We start from the raw sequence: 27,207 nt of genomic DNA, 5'->3' as shown, positions 1-27,207 counted from the left end.
CCTCTAGCTATATTTCGGTCCCAACAAATTGATGAACATGATCTCGTAAAATCTTCCACCTTTTTGTAGAACTAGCAAATAAAGTATACATGTGCTGCACAACTCCAAAAAATGACACAGCCTTAACACAAGAATTTGTCATATTACAAATTGTTAAATTAAGAGAATGACAAGCACATGACATATAAAATGCTCTTGGATTTATTTCAAGAAATCTCTTTTGTACACCTTAATTTTTACCTTTCATATTAGAGCCATTATCATAACTTTGCCCCTTCACATTATCAATATCAAGTCCAAGGGTTTCTAAAACATATTGTAATTCATTAAAAAGTCCTAATCCTGATGTATCATTCACTTTTAAAAACTCTATAAAATACTCATTTACCTTTATAGGACAAGCTAAGACATCCACACATCGAATTATCAAAGTCATTTGCTCATTGTGACTTGCATCTGAAGTACAATCAAGTATCACTGAAAAATATTTTGCCTCTTTTATTTTTTTCAATTATAGTACTTCTGACTTTAGAACCTAATATAAAAATCAATTCATTTTGAATCTTATGACTAAAGTAATGATAATGAATCTCATTATTTTGAATGCGTCTAAAATACTCTTGCATTACCAAATCAAATTCTACAATTAATTCAAGTAGCCCCAAAAAGTTACCATTACTACTTTGGTAAATTTTTTCATTATCCCCACGAAAAATCAAATTACGTTTAGTAAGACATTTCACAACAAAAACAATCCTAGCTAAAACAAGTTTCCAATGTTCTTTCTCTTTCTTAATTTGCACTTGGATCTCTTTGTCAATTGTTTCATTCTTTTTCAATCTAATTTCCAAATCAATCCAATCTCTCATGTTAGTAATATGCTCAATATCATTCTCATGTTGTCTAAGTCTATCACTTAAACGTTTCCAATCATTCAAACCTTCATTTTCCAACAAACTTTTATTTTTCACTGATTTAAACAATTTGCAACAAAAACAATATACTTTGTTTGCATCTTTCGAGTATACAAGTCATTTTCTATCTTGATTCTCTCCATTTGGTAATTTTCTTGTGTAATAAGAATATGAAAATGTCTCGAAAGCTCATCTACAGTGAACTTAAAATTACTTTCTTTTATAGGACTTTTCTCTACCAAAAGATCTCTTGTTTTATTATCAATGTTATCCCAAGCTCTTGGATCATATATGTCTAAAACATGACCAATTTTCTCTAACTCATTTTCATTCTCAATTATATTACCAACTTCTACATTCAAATCATTATCATTATTTTCTCTCAATTTTTCTTGCTCATTCATTGCATGATTATTGTCATCATTTTCTATCAATTCTTTTTGCTCATTGATTGCATGATTATTAAGTTCTTCTTGATTACTCAATTGTTGCTCATTTGTTGTATAATCATCTAGTTCTTCTTGATTACTTAGTTGTTGCTCATCTGTTGCATTATCATTTAGTTCTTGATTTTCTTCTTGTAATTCATCAATTGAATCTTCAATTGAAAAGCTAGTTTTAAAAAAATTATGAAAAGCACCTTTCTGAGTTTTAATAATTTCTTCTACTCTTTTTCTTTTATTTCTTTTCTGACTCTCAAATAGATATTTCTTTGAAAACATGCTTGTAATACAAATTTCAAATGTAAAAATAAAACATACAAAACTAGCAATAAATCTAGCAAGTAGCAACGAAATAAAGGCAAATAGTGAAAATAATAGTAAAAGAGCAATAAAACCTGGTTTATGCTTGAAGCAATCGATAGAGTCACTTTTGCAATAATTTCCAGCTGAACCACAGATCTAAGGTAAGGATCACTGAGAGATGGAACTCGCAGCAATTTTACTCTTCGAGCACAAATCCAAACACTTCTTCCCTAGAGGAACTCAAACATGAGTCATTGACTCAACCATCCAGAAACCAAAGCTATGAAAGGGAGAATGAAAATCAATAAATCACCGCCACTATAGCTGAAAATTTCCAAAAATGATCTCTAAATCCTGTTGACACTTGATAGTGATCAGATTCAGAAGCTGAGATGAAATTGTGTTCGACAGCTCTCCTCCTTCAAAATCGATAGTTTTCTTAATCAACAAGATCTCCTACAGGTTACAAACTACAAAGTGCGGACCTGCAGTTGTGAGGATAGAACCACACGACCACGATCGATCGAGAAGACAGAAAAAAAAATCTTACAAAACAACAGTGCGAAAAAGGTAAAAGAAAAAAGGAAACGAGAGACAATACCAGACGAAGCTTCCTTCATTTTTTTTTTCACTGCACCTTATTGCTGCTTCAAAGGTTCAAACCAAGGATGAAAGGTTCTGCTTCAAAGGTTCAAAGCAAAGGACGATTCAATATCATTGTCCTGCCTTAAAAAGAAAATTTTGCCTTGAAAAGGAAACATGCTACACACTCTTTTTTTCTTTTCATTTTTTTGAAAATATTTTCTTAAATTTTAATAATATATATTCAACGTTTATTAAAAAAAATTTAACTATATATATATATATATATTAACCTTTATTAAAACAATCTAATAAAATATAATTTTTGAATTTTTATTAAACTAATTTAATTATATATATATATATTATATGTTTGCCGAATTTGGGGATCGAGGACCTTAGCCACCCCAATGACATACTTTAGAGTCGGCCTGTAAATTAGAAGGTTACAATAGATTAAGTATTATGAAGCAGTAACAAACTTTATAAAATATTGAGTTTCATGAACATTTACATATGTTATTTTATAACCATCTGCAATATCTTGCTGGCTAAATATAAAATTATAATCAATAAATGTTAGAAAATTATATCTTTCAATCTACTATATCTTTTCATAAATACGGCACCTAAAATTTAGTGGGCCAATATTGGAGTAATATATTTTAAGATAAATCTAATTTTTTATACTGGAAAATTGATAAAAAAAAAAAAAAAACTAGTATTATTATTTAACTTGGTGACATAGTATGTAAGATTTTATTCCTTCAAGCCTCGTCCCGATTCTTCCTTCTCTAAAGCAAGCAGTCAATCTTCGACGGCAATCGCCTGAAGAAGTTCAGCGGCGCCGACGGTAACTTCTGCCTAAACCTCGGGTGCCTCATGTAGTAGAACCCCCAGACGGCCGCCATAATCTGAAACGGGGTCACATACAGCACCGTGGCCGCACACAGGCAGTACACTAAGAACATGGCGGTGGCCCGCGGATCCCTCCACGTCAGTAGCAGTAGCAACCTCTCACCCTGCGTCGCTATGTCGCCGACCGCCGTCTGTATCCTCCCGGCCACGCTCCTCAGCCGGTCGTACCTCATCCTCACTATCTCCAGGCTCCGGCTCGTCGGGTACGTGTCGAACTCCTCGTCAAGCTCGTCGGGATGCACCGCCTCCACGTGTGAGATCTTCGTGTTCATGTGCGGCGGATAGCGCGGCCGGAACCGATAGTTCCATACTCCGATGAGGAACATGTAGAGGTAGGCCGTCGGAAGTATCAGCTCCGGGAAGCAAAGCAGCATTATGAACAAGATATGCGCCAAGATGGTGGTCGCCGGGTTCTTCCACGAGCACACATCGGAAAACCACTTCCATACGGCGAAGAGACCGGAGAAGACTGACATCAGCCGGAAGAAGTTGGCCTTGCTCCGGCGCATGCTCCACAGGTGGGAATGAGCGTCCGACAAATACTCCACCACCTCCTTCCGCAGCGGGGGCTCCATCCGACTCAGCCGCGCGGCCACGATTTGCACCGCTTGGTGCCGGAGCAGCTCCTGCTGGACTATCGGCAGCGGCCGCACGTAGTGCATCATCGGCAGCAACGGCTTCGAGTAGATGGACATTGCGTTCAACATCGACGTCACGGAGAAGCGGATCGCAAGGTGGATTTCTCCCATCTTCTTGACGCCGGAGTTGTGGAGAAGGAGCAGGGGATAGGAGTTGGTGTAAATGCGCCCTGTTTCGAGCGTGGACAGCCGGATTCTCACTTTCCCAATCTTCACGTCCTTGTTCCCTCCGCCGGAACCGAAGCCCTTCTCGACGAGTTGGCAGTTGTCGAAGACGCCGACGGTGAGCACGGTGGCGTGGTCGTACACGTCCCACGTGTACTGCTCGTGAAACCGCGGGTTCAACTCGTCGACGATGGTGCGGGTGCGCACCCACTTGTGGCCGTACTTGGCGACGCAGTAGGGGTCGCACGTGCCCCGCGTCTCCCGGCTCTTCATCGGGTGAAGCCCGGTGGCGTTGAGGATGCCGAGTTCGAGAAGGCCGACGGGGGGCTCCCACAGCTGCTTCGCCGTGGGGCGCAGGTCGCTGCAGTAGTGTGTCGACTCGTCGAGCACGTGGTAGCCGCCGTCGAGGCAGATGCGGGCGTGGATCTTGCTGGAGAACTTATCCTCCTTCAGTTGATCCAGGTCTACCGCCACGTGCTTCTTCAGGTTCCACCACCGAGATTTGATGATTCGGTCGTCCGTTCGCTTCTCGATGGTGGTCAGGGGAATGTGCACGCGGCTAATCTCCTCGTCCTTGTTGTGGGCGACGCGTTCCTCCACGGAGAGGACAAGTTCTTCCTCGAAGGGCTCGGCGGCGACGAACATGAACTCCTCGTTCCAGAAGAAGCCGGCGGTGCGGGACTGGATCGCTTTCGTCCGCAGCAGCTGGTTGCCGAGGCGGGCCTTGCAGAGCACGTCGGGGACTCTGCTTTTGTCCAACGCGAACACATCGTGGGCTTCGACGATGTGGACGCGGACGTACCAGAGGCGCGGCGCGTGGTACACCTTGGCGCGGATGTAGTTGCTGAATGTGTGTGGGTCGACGGCGGCGGCAATCGCGTCGCAGTGCGTGGCGTGGGCGAAGGACTCGTCGGCCTGCGTGCCGTGCCACACGGCTAGCATAAGCTCGCCCTTGCTCAGCTTCTCGCCCTTCTTGTCCTCGAGGCGGTACCACTGGGGTGCGAGCGGGCTGTCGGGCGGCACGCGCGTGGGGATCTCGTGGACGTCGATGCGCACGATGCTGACGAAGTCGTCCTTACCGAGGTTCTTGTCCTTGAGCACGACCTCGACGAAGGAGGCCTGCACGCGCTCCTTGGGGAAGGCGAACGCGTGGTTCCACTCCGGGCTCTGGTTCTTTACGAAGTGCTTGGTGGTGCCCTTGTAGTTGCCGACGCGCACCTCCACGTAGGGGTCGAGGCTGCCGGTGATGTCCTTCGCCGGCAGGTCACGGGCCTTCACCACTCTGATGTACAAGTACTCCATCTTCTCCACCAGGTCGTACGCGCCGGCCTTCTCGCTGAGGATCATCCGACCGCCAACGATACGGCCGCCGCCGAGATAAGGACTGGTTTCCTTCAGCTGGAAGTCCAACTGCTGCTGTGCCGACGAGTAGAACATCCTCACAGACCTGAATTTGAAACTTTTATACCTATCTCACAGACTCCTCGACTGCCGGAGCAGCGGTGAACTGTTGCTGTGGGTTCGGTGCGGGCGCGAATCGAAGAGTTGTCGGTGAGGAAAACCTTTAGGCCGAGCTCGCCTTGACGCTCGATAACATGCGGCGCTTCTCCAAGGGGTAGAAAAGCTCGATGGCGTCGTTACGCTGTAAGGGACGAAGGAGGTGGCGGCGATGCGAACCTTGCGGATGTAGGAGCTGGACTTTGAGGCGCGGTTGAGGGTTGGAGAGCGCGGAGGGGTCGGAGACGTTTAAGTAGAAGCGCTAGCTCGTTCCAGACGGTCCTTGTCTTTGATGGCGATTCGGAACTTTTGGTTGGCCGTCCCTGCCAAAGCTTCAGATCGCTGCTAAGCATCCTGCTGCTTCTCCGGTTGGTGGAAAGTGGATGAGAGATTGCGTCACAACAAATGATCGATAACCTAATTGTGAACTGTGCCTCAAGCAATTAACTGAAAAGAGGAAAACTAGTGATTGGCGAACTGTTCTCGGAAAGAATGAGAAAGTCCGACAGAAAGATCGGGAACGATGGGCGTGGTGGTTATTTGTTCAGTAGAGAAAAGGTTTATTAATAGACAGCTCTTTGAACTAGTTGAAACTAACATATGATAAAAATAAAAATAATACAAATGTATTATCATGGAGGGACTATACTTTCCTTTTAAAAGTAACCCCGCCTTAATATTAAGGTAAATAATCTCATAACTCTTTACTCTCCTTTTTCTCCATTCATTTTTTCCATCTTTCTTCATCTTTCTTGTTGAAGTGCATACTGCTTCACAAAGAGGCTTGGAATTGCAGTATATGTTGATTTGACTGTATATTCTATATGATCCAATCCAAGATAAAGGGTTGAGATAACTCAGTAAAGTAATCATGATCAAGTAATTTTGACTGGTTGGATACAAGTCATGCTGAAATTCAACTGACCAACTTTTTTCAAATCGGGTTTCAGTAAATTGACTTCTTTCAAGTTGACACTGAGTGCCACAGAGATCTAGAAAGACTCAAGGGAGAATTAGCAAGGAGCCAAGGTGAACCTTAGCAAGGTCCTTCTGATTCTCAAGTTGGACCTTGGAGAGAAGATGGAGAAAAAGAATGGAGAAAAGTAAGAAGAATAATTAAAGAGTTATGAGATTATTTACCTTAATATTGCGACCGGTTACCTTAAAAAGAAAGCAAAAGGGTGACTCTAATTCTCAAAGGGCTCACTTTTTTTTTTTTTAATTTACTCAGAGATGTCTTTTTTTGATGATCAGTGCTTTAATCATTGCATCCCTTGGTGATAGGAGTTTCAACAACCGTTGAATCAAATCTGAGTTCCAATTTAGGACTATCCATAATGGACTTGAGGTCTTTTATCGAGACTTATTTGGTAGGAGATCGATTTAACCTAATTGAGCTCAGTCTGACTTGATCCGAATTTGATTTAACTTGACCCAAGCTCAAGCTCGATTGGACTCCGCCCTAGCTCGATTTGACTTTATGTTCAAAAGTTGCACCTCTTCCTTTATTTAAAGGGAGACACCTCACTTGATCATCAGTGCTTTAACAGCTGCATCCTTTGGTGATCGACGTTTCAACAACTGTCGAATCGAATCTGAGTTCCAATTTGGAGTGATCCATACTTAGATGTGATTCAGATCGAATTAACTTGAGGTTTTTTATCGGGACTAATTTAGTTGGAGCTCGGTTTAATCTAACTGAGCTCGGTTTGACTTGACCCGAGTTCGATTTAATTTGATTCGTGCTCGATTTGACTTGCCCTAGCTTGATTTGACTTTAGACCATCTCCAATCAATACCCTTTTACATCATTTTAATATAAAAAAGACACCAAATCTTTTCCAATAAAGACCCTAAAATTTACATCAAAATTGTGCAAGTGAATAGTGCTCCACCATCTGCACTGTTCACTTGCACCAAAATAATGTAAGTGTGGCTTATATTTAATATAATATATTATAATATTAAATTTATATTTAAAATATTCTTAAATATTATAAATTAATATTATTTAATTTAATTTATTATGTAAATTTTATATTTTATAAATTTATATTAGTTATTAACTCAAATAAGTAATATTTAAAATATTTGTTATATTACTAAAAATATAATATCATATAAATTAGTTATTATGTACAATAAAATTTTTAATTTTAATAGTAATTATTATTGTAATAAAAATATTTAATAAATTAATATGTATGTTGAATAATAATTATAAGATGAAAAATTAAAATATTTTAAAGAATATTCATTTTAATGTAGGAAATGGTGTGTATTAATTGAAAGTAATATATACGAATTTAACAAAGTACAGAGTTCAACGATATTTCATTAGGAGCGAACAAAAGCTGCTTTCGAAGGCCCATTTTCCTCGTGAAAATTGGAGGCAAATTATCCAAATAGGGTTTGGAAATATGTAAATGTAATGTATTCCAAATGCCCAAATTAGACCCTGTTTTAGGTCAAATTGTTTTCTATTATTTGTATCAAATTGTTTGATAAAAAAATTTGAGAACCAAAAGAATAGATAGAAGGGGATGGAAATGAAGAACTTTGACTTTTTGATAAATTCAACCTCATCTAGACTTTGTTCTATAGAAGAAAATATGGTGGAAAAAAATGCAAAGCATAGGTGAATAAAATCTACAAAAAATAGTTTAAAATTTTCAATTTCTATTTTCATGATTGACCAACAAAAATCTAAAAAATAATAAATAAAGCATAGAATTTATAATATTTTTTATTTTCTTACAAAGTTTACAAGAGATAATTTGATATAAAAAATTTGCTCACAAACAAAAAAAACTTAAATCAATGTTATAAAAATTCAAGTGTGTACATTTAATGTAAAAAAAATTACCGTCAATTACTTATAGAAGAGAGAATATCTTACAATCGAAGATTAAATATTAGATAACTTGTAATGAATGAATAAATAAAAATAATGACAATAAAAAGGGAAGCTCGGTGCACGAAATTCTTGTCATGCGGAGTCCCGGGAAAGGACCCATTGTATACAGTCTTATCCTGTTTTTTACAAGAGGTTATTTCCAGGATTCAAACCCGTGATTTTTTGGTCATATGATAATAACTTTACCGTTGTGCCAAGACTCCCCTTCAAATAAAAATAATGATAATGCTAATACAAAATTTGATGTGTTTCGAAGGCCTCTCCTATTCCATAGCTTATGTCGAAAAGAGCTCTTTACAAGAAGAGCAAATCTAGATCTAATGGTACAAGAAATCTCATAATTAATTATCCTGAGAGGAAATCTCTTTAATAGTTCTCTAAATTACAACCTAGATATTCAATTCTCTTATATTTTATTTGTGTCCAAGATGACTTCGGGAAATAGACAGATTCACAAGCTGTAGGTGTAATTGAATTTTTACAAAATTATACAAGGAACTGAATTTTTTTTTCTTTCCATGTTTAGGTCATTCAGCAGTTTTGCACGCTGTATTTTTATGCATGCCTTTTAGTTGTATTTGAAAGAATCTACATACAAAATACAATTGTTCTTTGCGCATGAATTCGGTAAAGGTTCGGAATAATTCAAAACAAAAAGGACCGCCTATCATTGATGTATAACAATTAGAACCGAATAAAACGATAATGACCTATTACAAAGCAAATTTCCGAAGGTTCATCATAATGCACACATAAACCTTGTCAAATGTGTTGTCGATAAATCTGAAATAGCAAATCTTCCAATTCTTCTTCAGTAGCAATGCCCACCAAATTGCCCAAAATCCAGTAGGAAATCCAAGTGCAAAGCTCACGTAAAACCAGATCATTTCGTTTTCATTCTTGCCATTTATGCGACTTGGAGTTTGTGATGTCTCACTGCCCTTGCAACTTCGATTCAGAGGGAACCCACAAAGATCAAGATTTCCCATGTAGATTGATGGATCACTGAATGTTAGAAGCTGATCACCAAGTGGAATTTCCCCTGATAAGTTGTTATAGGACAAATTTAAAAACCCCAAAGATGACATATGGGCCATGCTAGAAGGAATTCCTCCAGATAAATTGTTTCTTGACAAATCCAGAGACTCCAATTGTTGTAATGCACTGATGTTTTCTGGAATTTCTCCTGTTAAATGATTTCCAGATAAATCCAAACCGAACAATCCTGATAGGTTCATTAGTTCAGTAGGGATTTTACCAATTAAGTTATTGTTTGAAAGATCCATTATATTCAAAAGCGAAAGCAGCTCATCATACTCCTGAGTATTTCCTTTCGTCGACACTGGCATGCTCTCCTTATAAGCACTTTCAAATGCATACGTGAGCGAACTAGGAATTTTTCTAATGACTTTCATGGCATCAAAGTTTCCAAAGCTTCTTGGAATGGTGCCTGAGAGCTCATTTCCTGCAAGGTCAAGGATTTGGACATTACTCAGTAATGAAAGATTGGGTGGAATATTTCCAACCAATTTATTGGATCGCAATCCGAGAACTCGGAGTGAGATAAGACTCCTTCCTAACCATGTTGGTATTTCACCTTTTAACTCATTATATCCCACATCTAGAATGACTAGTCGTCGACAATATTTTAAGGACAAAGGGAACTCTCCAGATAGATTGTTATTGCTCAGGTGCAATGAATTAAGTAATGAAAGTGAACATATTGATTTAGGAATCCCTCCAAATATACTGTTTCTTGATAAATCAAACACTGTAAGTCTCGAAGAGCGATTCCAACAATCAGGTAATTTTCCTGCCAAGAGATTGTTGGAAAGATCAAGGGCGACCAACTCTTGAAGGTGGCACAATGGCGAGGGAATAGTACCAGTAAAATTATTTCTGGAGAGCGATAAGTAATTGAGATTTGGCATACCCATGATGATTGCAGGAAGAATTGGCCCCGAGAATAAATTGTTGTGGACGTCTAGTACTTCCAAACCACGAGGGAAATATGGAAGAAGACCACTGAAGTTGTTGGAACTTATATCAAATTCCCTTAGCTTTTTTAAATGCATTAAATTATGTACTCTGCCACTGATTTGGTTGCTAGAAATATCCACATGCCATGCTCCAGAAATCAAGCTCCAAAACCAGTCTGGCATAGCATCGACAATACCAACATTTGACATATCAAGGAATACCATATTTTCTTGCTTCTGGAGCCATCCTGGGAAATCAGGACCCAAGATGCAAGAGCTCATCCAAATGGACCTAAGCTGAAAAGGGGGAAGCCAATTGGGTTCAAACTTTAGAGCCAAGGAGTTTGATGACAAGCTCAAATATTTCAACTTTGTCAACTTAGTAAAATGTGCTTCTGACATTTCACCCACAAAGAAATTTGAACCGAGGGCCAAATTAACTAGCTCTGATAAGCACCCTACACTTTCTGGTATAGTCCCATTAAGTTGATTGTCATCTAAATAAAGTTCTTCCAGTGAAACTAGTTGTCCAAGAGATGCAGGAATGGAGCCAGAAATTTGATTTTCAGACAAATCAAGTGATCTAAGCCTTTTGAGTTCCCCTAAACATTCAGGTAATTGGCCAATCAGGTTAGTCCTATACAGTTCAAGAATCTCTAAACTTGTTTTGATGCACCCTGAAAATAAAGCACCGAACTCCGACAAATCCATGCTGATATTGATGCCTGAGAGTTTTAAACTTTGCAGCTGGCATAGATTCCTCAATGAAGTAGGTATCCCTCCTTTTATCAAAGAGTTGTGAGCTAAATTTAGGTTGTTGAGAGAAGCCAAGTTTCCGAAGAGGGATGGAATATGACCATGAAGATTGTTCCAACTAAGGTCAAGATATTGAAGGCCACTTATATTGAATAACCAAGTGGGTATTGAAGAGCCAATAGAATTATAAGACAAATCAAGAAAAGCAACTGAGGTGAAGTTTACATGTGGGAGAGAGAGTGGGACGGGTTCAATATAACAGAAAGATAAATGGATCTCTTCAATGGAAGGAAGAGTATTGAGAGCTTGGAGCCAATTACTGACGTTCTGAAGATTAACATGGTCTATATTTAGAAGCCTCAAAGAAGAAAGCCCAGAAATCCAGAGTGCATCATCAATTCTAAATTCACGAACTTGAGCACCAAAATTGGAACCGAACTCATTGTACAAGTCAAGATATTGTAGATTGGAGAGGTTGCCAAGTTGTCGAGGGAGGAGTCCTCCCAACCCGGTACCGGAGAGGTTGAGATACTGAAGATGATAAAACGAACCCATAAAATTTGGAATATTAGCTCCTCCAAAATTGTTCCTGCTCAGGTCAAGGTGCTTAAGGTACTTCAAACTCAGTAACGAAGGATTCAACTCACCTCCTAAAATCCACTCGTTGTCAAAAGGGTGTGGATTGCGAAGGTCGAGCTCTATCACATGTCCGGTGCGACTGCTGCATGCCACACCTTCCCACGTGCAGCAGTATTCACCCGTCCAAGAAGACAACCGGTTAGTAGTATCTTTGAGGCCCTGTTTGAACTCCAACAGAGCACTTCTCTCAACAGGGTTGCAGCTTGAGTTTAGAGCTCCATTGCAGAGATAGGTTTCTTGGAGGTGAATGCCTAGTATAGACAACATCAGGAAGAGAAAATGGACGTTCCATCTAGCCATTGCTAGTAGATTACGGTTGCAAGTATATGGTAGGAGAGTGGTCTGTACCTTTGTTAATATACACTACGCAGAGATTGTATATTTCGTAAATGCGTGTCTTCCAACTAATTTGGACCAACACCCACAAGTCAAGCCGAGTGACCTGTAAGTTTATGGCCAGTGTGAGAAGATTAAGCGTCCATCTCCATTCTCCATCGCAGGTCGTTTTAGCTATTTAATAGTCACTAGTAGCGTGTTGAATTGTCAACAACTTGTAAAGGAAAAAAAAGCAAGGTTGGCTTTTGACTCTCCTAATTTAGTCAAGTCAACAATAGGATGTAAATGAATCAAGTAATTCATAAATTATTAAAAACTCGATTCCATAAAAATTTGTTTGAACTTGTTTAATGAGACTCGTTAAGATAAATAAATTAAATTCAAATTTCACAATATTCGACTCGTTAACTCGTAAACATGTTCGTTAAACTCATGAATTAACTTTTAAATAAAAAAATAATTTTAATATTAAATTTATAGATTTTACACTCTATTTATGAAACATATAGACAAATATATTAAATTTGTTTATTAGAATAAAATTATAAATTTTAATAAAAATATTATAATTTTTTTTAAATATATAATTTAATTTTTAATAAATATTTAAATTTATAATTTATATATATTAAGCACATTTAAGCTCGATAAAACTCATGAGTCATGAATATATTCGTTAAATAAAGCTCAAGCTCAGCTCGATTATAAACGAATCAAACTTAAACATTCAAAAATTTAGTTTGACTCAGCTTGGCTCAATTACACCTCTAGTCAACGGTATCTTGACTGACTTGTGGAAATTAGAATACACGACGTCTCTTTCCGATTGGGCCTTTCATATTCCAGTGGGCTGATAGTCCATAACTAAGGATAGAAAATTAAGGTTCTTTCGTCATTTATTTGCCACATTCTACAGTATTTATCATTCTCTTTATTTAGACCTTTCTAAGTGGTAGCCTAGTAACTAAACTTGGTTAAGTCTTTTATGTCAACATTTATCTTTTTCATCTAATGTTCTTATTTGACACTTGCTAAATGATTTTCTTTCCGTTTCTTCACCGACCTTTTAGTTTTTAATGTTTTATCATAAATTATGAAAGACTAGCAGATGCCCGAGATTAATAATTAGCTAGAGCAAAAAGAGAGAAAACATCATTTAACAATCAGAGAATGAAAAATATTAGATGGAAAAAGATGCTCACATGAAAGACTTGGCCAAGTTGAAAAAACATTTAAAAAAAAAAAATTTAAAAAAAAAAAAATTTTAAAAAAAAGATTTTAAAAAAAATCCAATGGCTCTACCATGCTACAACCTAAAAAGAGATTATTTTTGTAAATAGAAAAAATTAAACAAAGAAAAGAATTAGAATTTTTTTATTTTTTTATTATAGAAGCATGTCACTTCTTAGGTTTTTTTTAATTGATATTAGATATTAAATTTATTTCGATTAATTTTAAGATAATCGATTCACGTTCATAGAAATTTTTTAATGATCATCAAATAAATTGAGAAGTACTTACCACAAACAACCAATTAGTCCAGTATCCCTAACTCAGCCTCCCATTAAAAGAAATAAAAAGAAAGTCTTTTTATAATGAAATACGTACCTCCACCATGATTGCTTCACATTATTAGAATAGAGGAAATTAGAAAATTATAGATAATCCCTCCAAGGAAGGGTATGATCACACGATTTCAAAAGGATTCAACCTTTACATGATTCAATTCTTTTGTATTACCATCTCAACTATGCCCGGAAAATTAAAAATTTTATATTACCATCTGAACTATGCCCGGGAAATTAAAGAGGAAGTCTTTGAAATGTTACTGGTTGGCTGACTTCTGTGCATAACTAGCAATTGACTGGAATTACATCTAAGTTGACTATAATCACATTCAATTGACTATCCATCGGCAGTAACAATCGGGCAAAACAGGTTTGGTAGATGGGCACGTTAGAAAACAAGTGCATCCTATAATAAATTTTTCTAGGAGGATCGATTTGGTTCTATAAAATTTTTTTATCGATTATTAGGATAATTCAGGAAATATATACGACGATCAACTCAGAAATCTAACATCATTTGATTGTGCTATTTATTTAGAGAAAAATTTTCTATATATATATCATAGCTGGAGATTGAACCGTGAGTGTCTAGATGATAATCTGAATATCCAACTGTAACACCATAGCCCCGAAGATTATAGCGCACATTTTTAAGTATTCGATAAAGTTGCCCTTTCATAAAACCATCATATATTATGTTACTTTAGATGTTTTGCAACAATTATGCATAAGTTGTATCATATTAAAATTTTCACAAATTATCTATAACACAGATGCATAACAATTTTAGTCAAAATTGTTATATGAACATTTTGAAGTAGTTTAGTAGTGCAGAAAGCATTGGTGGACTCCAGTAACTGTCAGACTCATACTCAATTTCACCATTTAAGTAAAAACCCTTTACAATTTTAGTTAAAATTGCTACATAATCCTTTTAAAAGAATTTAATAGTACTAAAAGCATAGATGGACTTAGAGACTCTTTGAACACATCTAATTACTATTTGAGCAAGACACTGAATATAGCAATTCAATTCCACTAATTGATTTGTGGATTATGTTGTTTATGTAGATGTTGTTCAATGATTCTTCCATTCAACACATCATTAAGCTTTGTAATTATTTGAGGAATTTTTTATTATTTGGATAATTATAAAAAATGACATTGTTAATTTGGGTATCATGTTCCTTAATTGTCTTCTTAATGGTAGATTTGTATTGTTTTTGGTTAGTAATTAATATCTATCTTCTTTATTAAAGTCTTACCTCACCAAATCATAGATTGAGCTACAATCGATTGTGTATATCAGTTAAATAATTTTTTATAATGATATATAAAAAAAACATTTTGTTAAAAAAGTAATAGTTTTATCAAATTGGAGATTTAAGTGTACTTTTTTTTTAATTAAAAAAGACCAATTTTCTTATACTATTCAGAGGTGTCTCCATACTAAAACTCTTCATCTTTCTAGGAGAACAATAAGGCTAAACATCTTTAAACAATATTGTTTTGAAGATTTTAAACCTCGCCAGTAGAAAATCAATATTTATTATTATGAGCTTGTTAGGCAATCATGTAATTAATATACTATACTATAATATTTAAAGACAACTTTAATTTGGGACATCGGTGATTTGTAAGAGACGTTGATGATTTTCATCAATTCAAAATACGATGAATGTACTTGAAATACAATGAAATGAACGAATTGTAGTCTACTCATTCATATTTTGTATTTTTAACAAAAAGAAGTGAGCATATATTGATAAAATAATCTCATAACTCTTTACTCTCCTTTTTCTCCATTCATTTTTGCCATCTTTCTTCGTCTTTCTTGTTGAAGTGCATACTGCTTCGCAAAGAGGCTTGGAATTGCAGTATATGTTGATTTGACTGTATATTCTATATGATCCGATCCAAGATAAACGGTTGAGATAACTCAGTAAAGGAATCATGATCATGTAATTTTTTTGACTGATCATTGGATGCAAGTCAGGTCGAAATTCAACTGACCAACTTCTTTCGGATCGGGCTTCAATAAATTGACTTCTTTCAAGTTGACCTTCTGCACAGAGATCTAGAAAGATTCAAGGGAGAATTAGCAAGGAGCCAAGGTGAACCTTAATAAGGTCCTTCCAATTCTCAAGTTGGACCTCGGAGAAAAGACGGAGAAAATCAATGGAGAAAAATAAGAAGAATAATTAAAGAGTTATGAGATTATTTACTTTAATATTGTGACTTAAAAAAAAAAAGTAGTTCGGTGCATGAAGTTTTCGTCATGTTGAGTCTCGGGAAAAGATCCATTATATATAATTTTATCCTGTTTTTTATAAGAGGTTGTTTTTAAAATTCGAACCCGTGACCTTTTGATCATATAATAATAATTTTATCTTAATATTGCGACTAGTTACCTTTAAAAAAAAAGCAAAATGATGACTCTAATTCTCAAAGGGCTCCCTTTTTTTTTATTTACTCATAGACGTCTTTTTTGATGATCAATGCTTTAATCGTTGCATCCCTTGGTGATCGGAATTTCAACAACCACTGAATTGAATATAAGTTCCAATTGAGGGTGATTCATAATTGGATGTGATTCTGATAGAATTGACTTGAGGTCTTTTATCGGGACTAATTTGGTAGGAGATCAATTTAGCCTAATTGAGCTCGATCTGACTTGATCCGGATTTGATTTAACTTGACCCAAGTTCGAGCTCAATTGGACTCCTCCCTAGCTTGATTTGACTTTATATTCAAAGGGTACACCTTTTCCTTTATTTACTGAGAGACACCTCTTTTGATGATCGATACTTTAACTGTTGCATCCTTTGGTGATCAACGTTTTAACAACTACCAAATTGAATATGAGTTCCAATTTAAGGTGATCCATACTTGGATGTGATTCAGACAGAATTAACTTGAGTTTTTTTATCGGAACTGATTTGGTTGGAGCTCGGTTTAACCTAACCGAGTTCGGTTTGACTTGATCGGAGTTAGATTTAACTTGACTCGAGCTCGATTTGACTTGCCCTAGTTTGATTTGACTTTTATGTCCAACTCTACTTAATTTTTGACTCGACTGGGTCACGCGGTGACTATTATCTCTGTCACATCACTATACGAATCTAATACAGAAAGCAATGTATACGAATCTAACAAAGTACAGAGTTCAACAATATTTCATTAGGAGCGAACAGAAGCTACTTTCGAAGACCCATTTTCCACGTGAAAATCGGAAGCAAATTATCCAAATAGTGTTTGAAAATATCTAAATTTAGGATGCGTTTAATTAGAGTTATTCTTGATAATCTTGGTTATTCATCTAAAGTTATCAACGAAAATTTTATTTGACTTTGGTAATTGATGATTATCGAATAATGTTTCATGTTCGACACGTTAAAAAAAAGGATATATAATTCGAAATCGACAAATCTTGAAAACCTAAGGATTCTGTTGAAAGAGAGTTGTCTGTAACTTTGTTAATACACACTACACAGAGATTCTGTTCCAACCAAGTAGGATAAATATTTAGGACTCAAGTCTTTGTAACGGAGAAAAGCTCGTGGCCATTGTGCGAATACTTTCATTTAGCTATTTAATAGCATTGTTTATTTCGTCACTAGTCGCGTGTGAACTTGGCAACGACTGGTTTAAGTAAAAGCCCAGCAAGTTAGGCTTTTGACTCTGCTTATTATTAGCCAAGTCAGCAGTGTCTTGAGTCACTTGTGGAAACTAGAAAACACTACGTCTTTTTTTAAAAAAGGTTTTCACTGTTCAAACTTCATTACTGTGAAGGGAAATTCTTCTTTCCTTGGAAAGTTTTTATTGCAAAAACCATTGCCGTATTTTACTGATGATCCCAGAAATTTGATCACCACTAGAACTAGAATTAGAACTAGAACGGGAGTAATGTAAGATAAATGCATCTTTTAAGATAAATACTTCTTATAGATGGGCTACAAAGCAAGTGAAAGATAGCACTATCATACTAGTGTATGATGATGAGTTACTAAAGAGCAAATTTCTAAAGGTAGGTAGGTATCCATCAGCAAACATATTCATAAGTACAATAATATGTTTGACATTCTAGGTAGCTTCAGCATAATCCACACGTAAACTTTGTCATATGTGTTGTCGATAAATCTGAAATAGCAAATCTTCCAATTTTTCTTCAGTAGCAATGCCCCCCAAATTATCCAAAATCCTGTAAGAAATCCGAGAGCAAAACTTGTGTATAGCCATATCATTTCATTTTCATTCTTGTCATCTATGCGATTTGGAGTTTGTGTTGTCTCACTGTCCTTGCAACTTCGATTTACAGGGAACCCACATAGATAAAGATTTCCAATGTAGACTAATGGATCACTGAACGTTAGAAGTTGACCACCGATTGGAATTCTGCCTGATAAATTGTTATAGGACAAATTTAAAAACTCCAAGGATGACATATTGGCCATACTAGAAGGAATTCCTCCAGATAAATTATTTCTGGACAAGTCTAGAGACTCCAATTGTTGTAATGCACTAATGTTTTCAGGAATTTCTCCTGTTAAATGATTTCCAGATAAATCCAAACTGAACAATTTTGATAGGTTCATTAGTTCAGTAGGAATTCTACCAATCAGGTTATTATTTGAAAGATCAATTATATTCAGCGAAGATAGATCTTCGTACTCTCGAATATTCCCTTTAGTTGAAAATGGCATAATCTGCGTATAAGTACTTGCAAATAAATCCGTGGGCAATTCAGTTGTATTTCTAACGACTTTCATGCCATTGAAGTTTCCAAAGCTTCGCGGAATGGTGCCTGAGAACTCATTTTCTGCAAGGTCAAGGACTTGGAGATATCTTAGTAATGAAAGATTGGGAGGAATATTTCCAACCAATTTATTGGATCTCAATTTGAGAGTCATAAGGAAGGCAAGACTTCCTCCCATCCATCTTGGTATTTCACCTCTGAGCTCATTATATTCCACATCAAGAATGACTAGTTGTTGACAATATTTTAAAGACAGAGGTAACTCTCCAGATAGATTGTTATTGTTCAGATTCAATGAATAAAGTGATGGAGGTGAACATATTGATTTAGGAATTCCTCCCGAAATATTGTTTATTGAAAAATCTAACACATTAAGTTCTGAAGAGCTATTCCAACAATCAGGCAATTTTCCTGACAAGAGATTATCTGAAAGATCAAGGGTGGTCATCCCTTGAAGGTGGCACAAAGACGAGGGAATAGTACCAATTAAATTATTCTTGGAGAGCGATAAGAAGATGAGATTTGGCATACCCATGATGATTTCAGGGAGAATTGGCCCTGAGAATGAATTGTCGTGGACGTCTAGTACATACAAACCTTGAGGAAAATATGGAAGAAGGCCACTGAAGTTGTTAGAACTTATATCAAGTTTACTTACCTGGTTTAAATGCACTAAATTAGGTAGTCTGCCACTGATTTGGTTGCTAGAGATATCCACATAATGTGCTCCAGAAATCAAGCTCCAAAACCAGTCTGGCATATCATCGACGATACTAACATTTGCCATCATAAGGAATGTCATATTTTCCTGCTTCTGAAGCCATCCTGGAAAATCGGGACCCAAGATGCAAGAGCCCATAACAATGTACTCAAGATGAAAAGGAGGAAGCCAATTACGCTCAAACTTTAGAGCCAAGGAGTTTAATGCCAAGCTCAAATATTTCAACTTTGTCAAATTGGCAAAATGTGCTTCTGACATTTCACCGACTAAAAAATTGCTGGTCAAGCCCAAATGAACTAGCTCTGATAAGCACCCTACACTTTTTGGTATAGTCCCATTAAGTTGATTGTTATTTAAATAGAGTACTTCCAGTGAAACTAGTTGTCCGAGCCATGCAGGAATAGAGCCAGAAATTCTATTATGAGATAGTACGAGAACTCTAAGCCTTTTGAGTTCCCCTAGCCATTCAGGTAACTGACCAGTAAGTCCAGCGTCAGGCAGTTCAAGAATCTCTAAACTTATTTTGATGCAACCTGAAAATATAACATTGAGCTCTGACAAATCCATGCTGATATTGATGCCCCACAGTTTTAAACTTTGCAGCTTGCATAGATTCCTCAATGAAATAGGTATCCCCCCTTTTATATAATAGTTTTCAGCTAAATTTAGGTCGCTGAGAGAAACTAAGTTTCCAAAGAGGGATGGAATAGGACCAGTAAAGTTGTTATGACTAAGGTCAAGATATTGAAGGCCACTTATATTGAATAACCAAGTGGGTATTGAAGAGCCAATAGAATTATAAGACAAATCAAGCAAAGCAAGTGAGGTGAAGTTTACATGTGGGAGGGAGAGTTGGACGTGTTCAATACCACATGAAGATAAATGGATCTCTTCGATGGAAGGAAGAGTATTGAGAGCTCGGAGCCAATTACTAACATTCTGAAGATTAACATTCTCCATATTTAGTTGCCTCAGAGAAGAAAGCCCAGAAATCCAGATTGCATCATCAATTCTAAATTCACGAACTTGAGCTCCGAAATACGGTTCCAAGTCATTATACAAATCAAGATACTGCAGGTTGGAGAGATTACCAAATTGATGAGGGAGGAGTCCACCCAATCCAGCTCTGGAGAGGTTAAGATATCGAAGATGATAAAATGATCCCATAAATTTTGGAATATCAGCTCCTCCAAAATAGTTCATGCTCAGGTCAAGGTACTTAAGATACTTCAAACCCAGTAAAGAAGGATTCAACTCACCTCCTAAACTCCACTCGTTGTATGGAAGATAATCAACATCAGAAAAAGGGTGTGGATTGCGAAGGTCAAGCTTTATCACATGCCCGGTGCGATTGCTGCATGCCACACCTTCCCACCTGCAGCAGTCTTGACCCATCCAAGAAGACAACCTGTTAGTAGCATCTTCGAGGCCTTGTTTGAACTCCACCAGAGCACTTCTCTCAACAGGGTTGCAGCTTGAGTTTAGAGCTCCATTGCAGAGATTGATTTCTTGGAGGTGAATGCCTAGTAAAGACAACATCAGGAAGAGAAAATGGACGTTCCTTTTAGCCATGGTTACTAGATTATGGTTGCAAGTTTATGGCAGGAGAGTGGTCTGTACCTTTGTTAATATACACTACCCAGAGATTGTCTGTTTCAAGCATTTAGTATTTCTTCCAACCAAGTTGGACCAATCAATATTCATGACTCAAGTCTAATGGCATGATGTGGAGGAAAGCTTGTGGCCATTGTAGCCGTGTTTATTTCGTCACTAGTAGCGTGTGCAATGGGCAACGACTTGTGAAGTAAAAGCCAAGAAAGTTTGGATTTTGACTCTTTTTATTAGCCAATAAAGACAGCAGTGTTTTGATTGATTTGTGGAAACTAGAAAACACTACGTGAGTCTCTTTCCGATTAAGCTTTTCAGACTATTCCAGTGGACTAATAGTCTATAAGGACCCCTTCAAGAGAATATTTGAAGGGATATTTCTTCAAATATCCTCTCTCTTAAATATTTTTCATTGTGGAAATATTTAAGGGATGATTGAAAATCACCTTTGTGCATGATTCCTTCTTGTGGGACCTGCCAAAATGATAGGTTGTCATTATTTTTGATTTTTTTAATTTTATTTTAATTTAAATTAATCTTATGAGCCGACCAAAATGATGGGTTGTCATTGTTTTTAGTTTTTTAAATTTAATTAAATCAAAAAATTAAAAAACGAAAAACAAATATAACATTCAAAAAAATAAATGTTAAAAAGAAACGTTCATTTTTTCAAACGTGGGTAATGTTCAATTTCTTCCTATATATGCATCCTTTTTTTTTATCTATTTTCATCACTTCCATACTCATTGTCTACCAAAAATTTAGAGAGAAATGGATAAAAATTATGGTCATTATTTTAGGGATTTGTTCAACTCTTCAATTATTGACGAAAATTCTAGTGAAGAAAGTTCTTAAGTTCGTCATAATGTTCCCGAAGACACAACGAGCCCTACAATATCTGATCCCGATGAAGCGTTATTCATGATGGTAGTGCACAATTAATTTAGAGTGGTTGAATTCATGTAAGATTATCATGGGAGTACACAAAGAAGAAGAACAATTAACAGAGGTCGTGTAGTTGGATATACTCAACTTGTCAATGATTATTTTTGTGTTGAGCCAGTGTATACTGATGATATGTTCTGAAGACGATTCCGAATGAGAAAAGAGTTATTTTTGCGTATAGTCACTGATTTGGAAAATCATCCTAGTGGATTTTTTAAATGGAGGAAAGATGCATTAAGGAGAAAAGGTCTGTCACCACTTCAAAAATGCACAACGGCTATCCGTCAACTGGCTTATGGAGGTTCCGCCGACCAATTTGACGAGTACTTGCGAATGGGTGAAATAACTGCCCTCGAATACTTGTCCAACTTTTGCCAATGCGTGATACAAATATACGAAGGTGAGTACTTAAGAAAATCCAATGCAACTGATATCACTCGTTTGCTTGAAATGCATGAACAAAAACATGGTTTCCCTGGGATGTTAGAAAGTCTTGATTGCATATATTGAGCCTTAAAAAATTGTCCGGTTGCGTGGATATGGCATCCAACGCAACCGGACAACACACGAGGCAATCATGACTATCCAACAATTGTGCTTGAGGCAGTCGCATCTGTCGATTTGTGGATATGACATGCATTTTTTGGAGTTGTTGGTTCTCGTAATGACATCAATGTGCTTAATGAATTACCTAATTTTAATGACGTCTTGAAAGGAAATGCACTGGAAGTTAATTTTATTGTGAACGATACACAATATACAAAAGGGTACTACCTAACAAATGATATATATATATATATATATATCTAGAATGAGTCACTTTCATCAAGAGTTTTTCCTGCCCTCATGATCCGAAAAGAATGAAATTTAAGAAAAGACAAGAGGCTGAAAGAAAAGATGTCGAGCAAGCATTTGGGGTACTCCAAGCTCATTGGGCAATTATAAGAGGTATAAGGCGACATTAGTTTCTGGATAAATGCAAAGAAATCATGTATACATGTATTATTTTACACAACATGATTTTGGAGGATAAAGGTCATGCAATATCGATTTGGTATCGCGAAGAATAAGATACTATCACAACGAATCATAGCTCAACCAGTGAATTTGCTAAATACATTCGAAGAAATTCCAAGTTACGTGATATTCAGGTGCATCATCAATTTCGTCATGATTTGGTTGAATACATCTAAGAAACATGTCATCATGATGAGTAAATAACTAATTTATTATATATGAAATATTTAGTTATTCAATTTTGATTTTGTGAAATATTTGAACTCATATGTTGTAGTTTTTTTTAAAATGTGTACGCCCGATGTTATATTTTTTTATTTAAATAAAATATTAATATTAAAATAATTATATTGAATAATTGCCTAAAAAATATTTATGAATAAATGATAGACGAAATATATTAAAAATATATATTAATTTTATTTAAATATAAAATTTTATGTAAGTTAATAAAATGGTCATGAACCGATAAATATTTGATTAGTGAAATATTTGATTGTTAAATTGAGTATATTTGAGAAGTGAGATATTTGATGGGTGAGACCCATAAATATTTAGATGGTGAGATGTTTCATTGTGAGATTTAAAATATTTGAATAATAGAATATTTGAAAAGTAACGTAAAAGTGGAGACCATAAATATTTAGAAAAAAATACTCTCAATCATTATGGATGTTCTAACTAAGGATAGAAAATTAAGGTTCTTTCGTCTGCTTATTTGTCCCATTTTACAATATTTACAATTCTCTTTATTTATATCTTTCTAAGTTTTAGCCTAGTAACTAAACTTTGTTAAGTCTTTTATGCCAACATTTTTTTCATTTAATGTTCTTATTTTACACTTGCTAAATGATTTTCTTTCCGTTTCTTCACCGACCTTTTAGTTTTAATGTTTTATCATAAAATATGCAAGACTTGCTGATGCCCCAGATTAATAGTTAGCTAGAGAAATAGAGAGAAAATATCATTTAAGAATGAAAAATATTAGATGGAAAAAGATGCTCATGAAAGACTTGGCCAAGTTTAATAAAAAAAAAATCCGATGATTCTACCATGCTACAACCTAAAGATAATTTTTGTAAATGGAAAAATTTAAACAAAGAAAAGTATTAGAAATTTTTTATTCTTATGTATTATCTGATCCATAAAGGTTGGACCAATTCATATATATAGTCCAGTCTTTATATTGGTAGGAGGCGGGGCCATTATCTCCCACCAATCTCCTTATCCTGGTTCGGGAGCGGACCAGGACAAGGAGACCAGAGGATCTGGTCCCGTATTATAGAAGCATGTTACCCTTTTAATTTTTGTTAGTTGGCATTACATTGATATCAAATTTATGCCGATTAATTTTAGGACGATCAATTTAATCCTATGAAAAATTTTCACTGTTCATCAAAATAAATCGAGAATTATTTATAACGATCAAAGGTGAAATTTGTCATCCATCGGGCTCCCACCACGATTGCCTTAGACTATTGAAAGAGAAAAAAAATCAAGAAACTATAAATGATTCTCACGGGAGGGTATGATAACATGATTTTCTCGGAATTCAACTCTTACATGATTTAGTTATTCTATCTGCAGTGGCGGATCTAGGGGAGAGCGGGGTGTGCTTGAGCACCCCCTTGCTCCGAAAAAATTCTACCAGTATATTACAGTCTAAGGGACAACGAGAAAAAAAAACAAATTTCAATTTCCTTCTTTAAATACCCTCTTCTATTTTTTTTATCTGAATCCACCACTGTCTATCTGTGATTATCATCTCATCTGCCCGGGACAAATAAGAAGAAAGTCTTTAAAAATGATACTGGTTGGCTGAGTACTCTGGATAACTAGTTGACTCACATCCAATTGACTATCAATTGGTAGTAACAATCGAGCAAAACAGGTTTGGTAGATGGGTGCGTTAGAAAACGAATACGTCCTTTAATAAATTTTAAAATATAGCGCACCTTTTTGAGTGTTCAATAAATTATAGCACATCTTTCCATAAAATTATTATTTTATTAATATAAAAGTATCAGATAATTAAATTTATATTTTAATAATGATGAAAGTTTAAAGTTAAATTATTTTATTATCTAATAAATATGATTTAACTTACAAGAAAATTTTAAGTGTTCTTAGGTAAAAATCTTAATAGATTCTAGGCAGATAGAAAATTCTATGGGAGGTAACCCTAGGTCCTAGGAGTGGTAATCTAGATTATGGAAAGTCCTAGCTATGGTTAGGTAACGAAGTCTTGGTCCGAGAGACTGGGCGAAGTCTTGACGGGTCGAGGACTTTGGGTGAAATCCTAGAGTCGAGGACTCTAAGTGAAAATCCTGAGTCGCAGACTAGGTGGAAGTCTAGACAGATCATGGAGCGGATGTTTAGCATGAAGTCCTAAAATCTCGGGCGTTGAGCAAAAGTCTAGACGGTCTAGAGGACCAGTCTGGCAAAAGGTAATTTCTCCTAAGAGGAGTAGGTGAGGACGACGCGTTCCCCGAAGAGGGAACAGTAGGCATTAGTTCGACCTAGGGTTTTTGTGAAATCCGAAAGTCAGAACCGGACAGTCTGGAGATTATCAAAGTTATATTTTATATTATTTGTCTATTTCTCTAACTCTATTTTGCAAAAAACTAGATTTTGCAGATTGAAGTTTGCGGCCTTAATCGGTCGACCGAACCCTAGAGATCATATCAATTTGCGGCTAAGGTTCGACCAAGGGATCGGTCGACTGAACTAGGTCGACCGAACCTCGAGTTCAGTCGACCGAATGGTGGATAGGAGTTGACTCAATCGACCGGGTTGATCGTACCAGATAAGCCAGCGAGGAAAGCAGGATTAGTCGATCGAACGACGAGGTCGATCGACCGAACAAAGGCTCTATCCAAAAGGGCAAAATCTGGACGGGAAACTGGGCAGGTTCAGAAGGTTCTGTCGACCAAACCCTGAAGATCATATCAGCTTGCGGCTAAGGTTCAACCAAGGGATGGGTCGACCGAACCTCAGGTTCAATCGATCGAACGGTGGATAGACATTGACTCAATCGACCGAGTTGATCGGACCAGATAAGTCAGCGAGGAAAGTAGGATCGGTTGATCGAACAGCGGGATCGTCGACCAAACAAAGGCTCTATCCAAAAGGGCAAAATCTGGACGGGAAGTTGGGCAGGTTCAGAAGGTTCCGTCAACCAAACTCCTGGATCGGTCGACCAAATCCCGAAGATCATATCAGCTTGCGGCTAAGGTTCGACCAAGGGATCGGTCGACCGAACCTTGAGTTCAGTTGACCGAATGGTGGATAGGCGTTGACTCAATCGACCGGGTTGATCGGACCAGATAAGCCAGCGAAGAAAGCGGGATTGGTCGATCGAACGACGGGATCGGTCGACCGAACAAAGGCTCTATCCAAAAGGACAAAATCTGGACGGGAAGCTGGGTAGGTTCAGAAGGTTCCGTCGACCAAACTCCTGGATCGGTCGACCAAACCCCGAAGATCATATCAGCTTGCGGCTAAGGTTCGACCAAGGGATAGGTCAACCGAACCTCGGGTTCAATCGACCGAACGGTGGATAGACGTTGACTCAATCGACCGAGTTGATCAGACCAGATAAATCAGCGAGGAAAGCAGGATCGGTTGATCGAACAGCGGGATCGGTCGACCGAACAAAGGCTCTATCCAAAAGGGCAAAATTTAGACGGGAAGCTGGGCAGGTTCAGAAGGTTTCATCGACCAAACTCCTGGATCGGTCGACCAAACCCCGAATATCATATCAGCTTGCAGCTAAGGTTCGACCAAGGGATCGGTCGACTGTGGATAGGCGTTGACTCAATTGACTGGGTTGATCGAACTATATAAGCCAGCGAGGAAAGTAGGATTGGCCGATCGAACGACGGGATCGGTCGACCGAACAAAGGCTTTATCCAAAAGGGCAAAATCTGGACGGGAAGCTGGGCAGGTTCAGAAGGTTCCGTCGACCAAACTCCTGGATCAGTCGACCAAACCCCGAAGATCATATCAGCTTGCGGCTAAGGTTCGACCAAGGGATCGGTCGACCGAACCTCGGGTTCAGTCGACCGAATGTTGGATAGGCGTTGACTCAATCGACTGAGTTGATCGGACCAGATAAGTCAGTGAGGAAAGCAGGATCGGTTTATCGAACAGCGGGATCGATCAACCGAACGAAAGCTCTATCTAAAGCGGCAGAATCTGGACGGGAAGCTGGGCATGTTCAGAAGGTTCCGTCGACCGAACTCCTGGATCGATCGATCGATCAACGTTAAGTCAAAGACTGATCCCGATATCAGTAGATCTAGATCAAGTCTAGCTCCGCTATAAAATGGGGTTCGACCGGCAGCTTCGAGACATTCATTCCGAACGACTTTCGCTCTTGCGCACTGCTAAGAAAAGCCCTCGGCGACACTGTAATGCCGCTCCAACAAGCTAGCACAAGAATCTTCAAATCTGTAGTTGTTGATATACTTTATCTTACAGTCATTTTAATATTATAATTTCAC

The 27,207-nt window shown here is 37.2% G+C and overlaps 3 protein-coding genes across 3 annotated transcripts; all 3 read right to left on the bottom strand.

Moving 5' to 3' along the window:
• Window positions 1-2,824: 2,824 nt before the first annotated feature.
• LOC121989329 (FT-interacting protein 3-like) lies at window positions 2,825-5,944 on the bottom strand. Its single transcript, XM_042543309.1, has one exon. The coding sequence runs from the start codon at window positions 5,398-5,400 to the stop codon at window positions 3,037-3,039; it is 2,364 nt and encodes a 787-aa protein (XP_042399243.1). The 5' UTR covers window positions 5,401-5,944; the 3' UTR covers window positions 2,825-3,036.
• A 3,146-nt stretch (window positions 5,945-9,090) lies between these two features.
• LOC121991487 (receptor-like protein EIX1) lies at window positions 9,091-12,051 on the bottom strand. Its single transcript, XM_042545482.1, has one exon. The coding sequence runs from the start codon at window positions 12,049-12,051 to the stop codon at window positions 9,091-9,093; it is 2,961 nt and encodes a 986-aa protein (XP_042401416.1).
• Window positions 12,052-17,507: 5,456 nt separating this feature from the next.
• Window positions 17,508-20,714, bottom strand: LOC121989328 (receptor-like protein EIX1). The gene has a single exon (XM_042543308.1). It carries the CDS (start codon window positions 20,702-20,704, stop codon window positions 17,711-17,713), a length of 2,994 nt encoding a protein of 997 aa, XP_042399242.1. The 5' UTR covers window positions 20,705-20,714; the 3' UTR covers window positions 17,508-17,710.
• Window positions 20,715-27,207: the final 6,493 nt, after the last annotated feature.

Source organism: Zingiber officinale, chromosome 6B (genome assembly GCF_018446385.1).
Source record: "Zingiber officinale cultivar Zhangliang chromosome 6B, Zo_v1.1, whole genome shotgun sequence".
In the NCBI taxonomy this organism is placed as follows: Eukaryota; Viridiplantae; Streptophyta; class Magnoliopsida; order Zingiberales; family Zingiberaceae; genus Zingiber; species Zingiber officinale.
Note: the sequence above shows the minus strand (reverse complement) of the source record. Positions and strands in the feature narration are given on the sequence as shown.

Excerpts from the sequence above, each read along its gene's own strand:
- LOC121991487 (XM_042545482.1), bottom strand. The coding sequence starts at position 12,051 with ATGGCTAGATGGAACGTCCATTTTCTCTTCCTGATGTTGTCTATACTA.
- LOC121989329 (XM_042543309.1), bottom strand. The coding sequence starts at position 5,400 with ATGTTCTACTCGTCGGCACAGCAGCAGTTGGACTTCCAGCTGAAGGAA.
- LOC121989328 (XM_042543308.1), bottom strand. The coding sequence starts at position 20,704 with ATGGCTAAAAGGAACGTCCATTTTCTCTTCCTGATGTTGTCTTTACTA.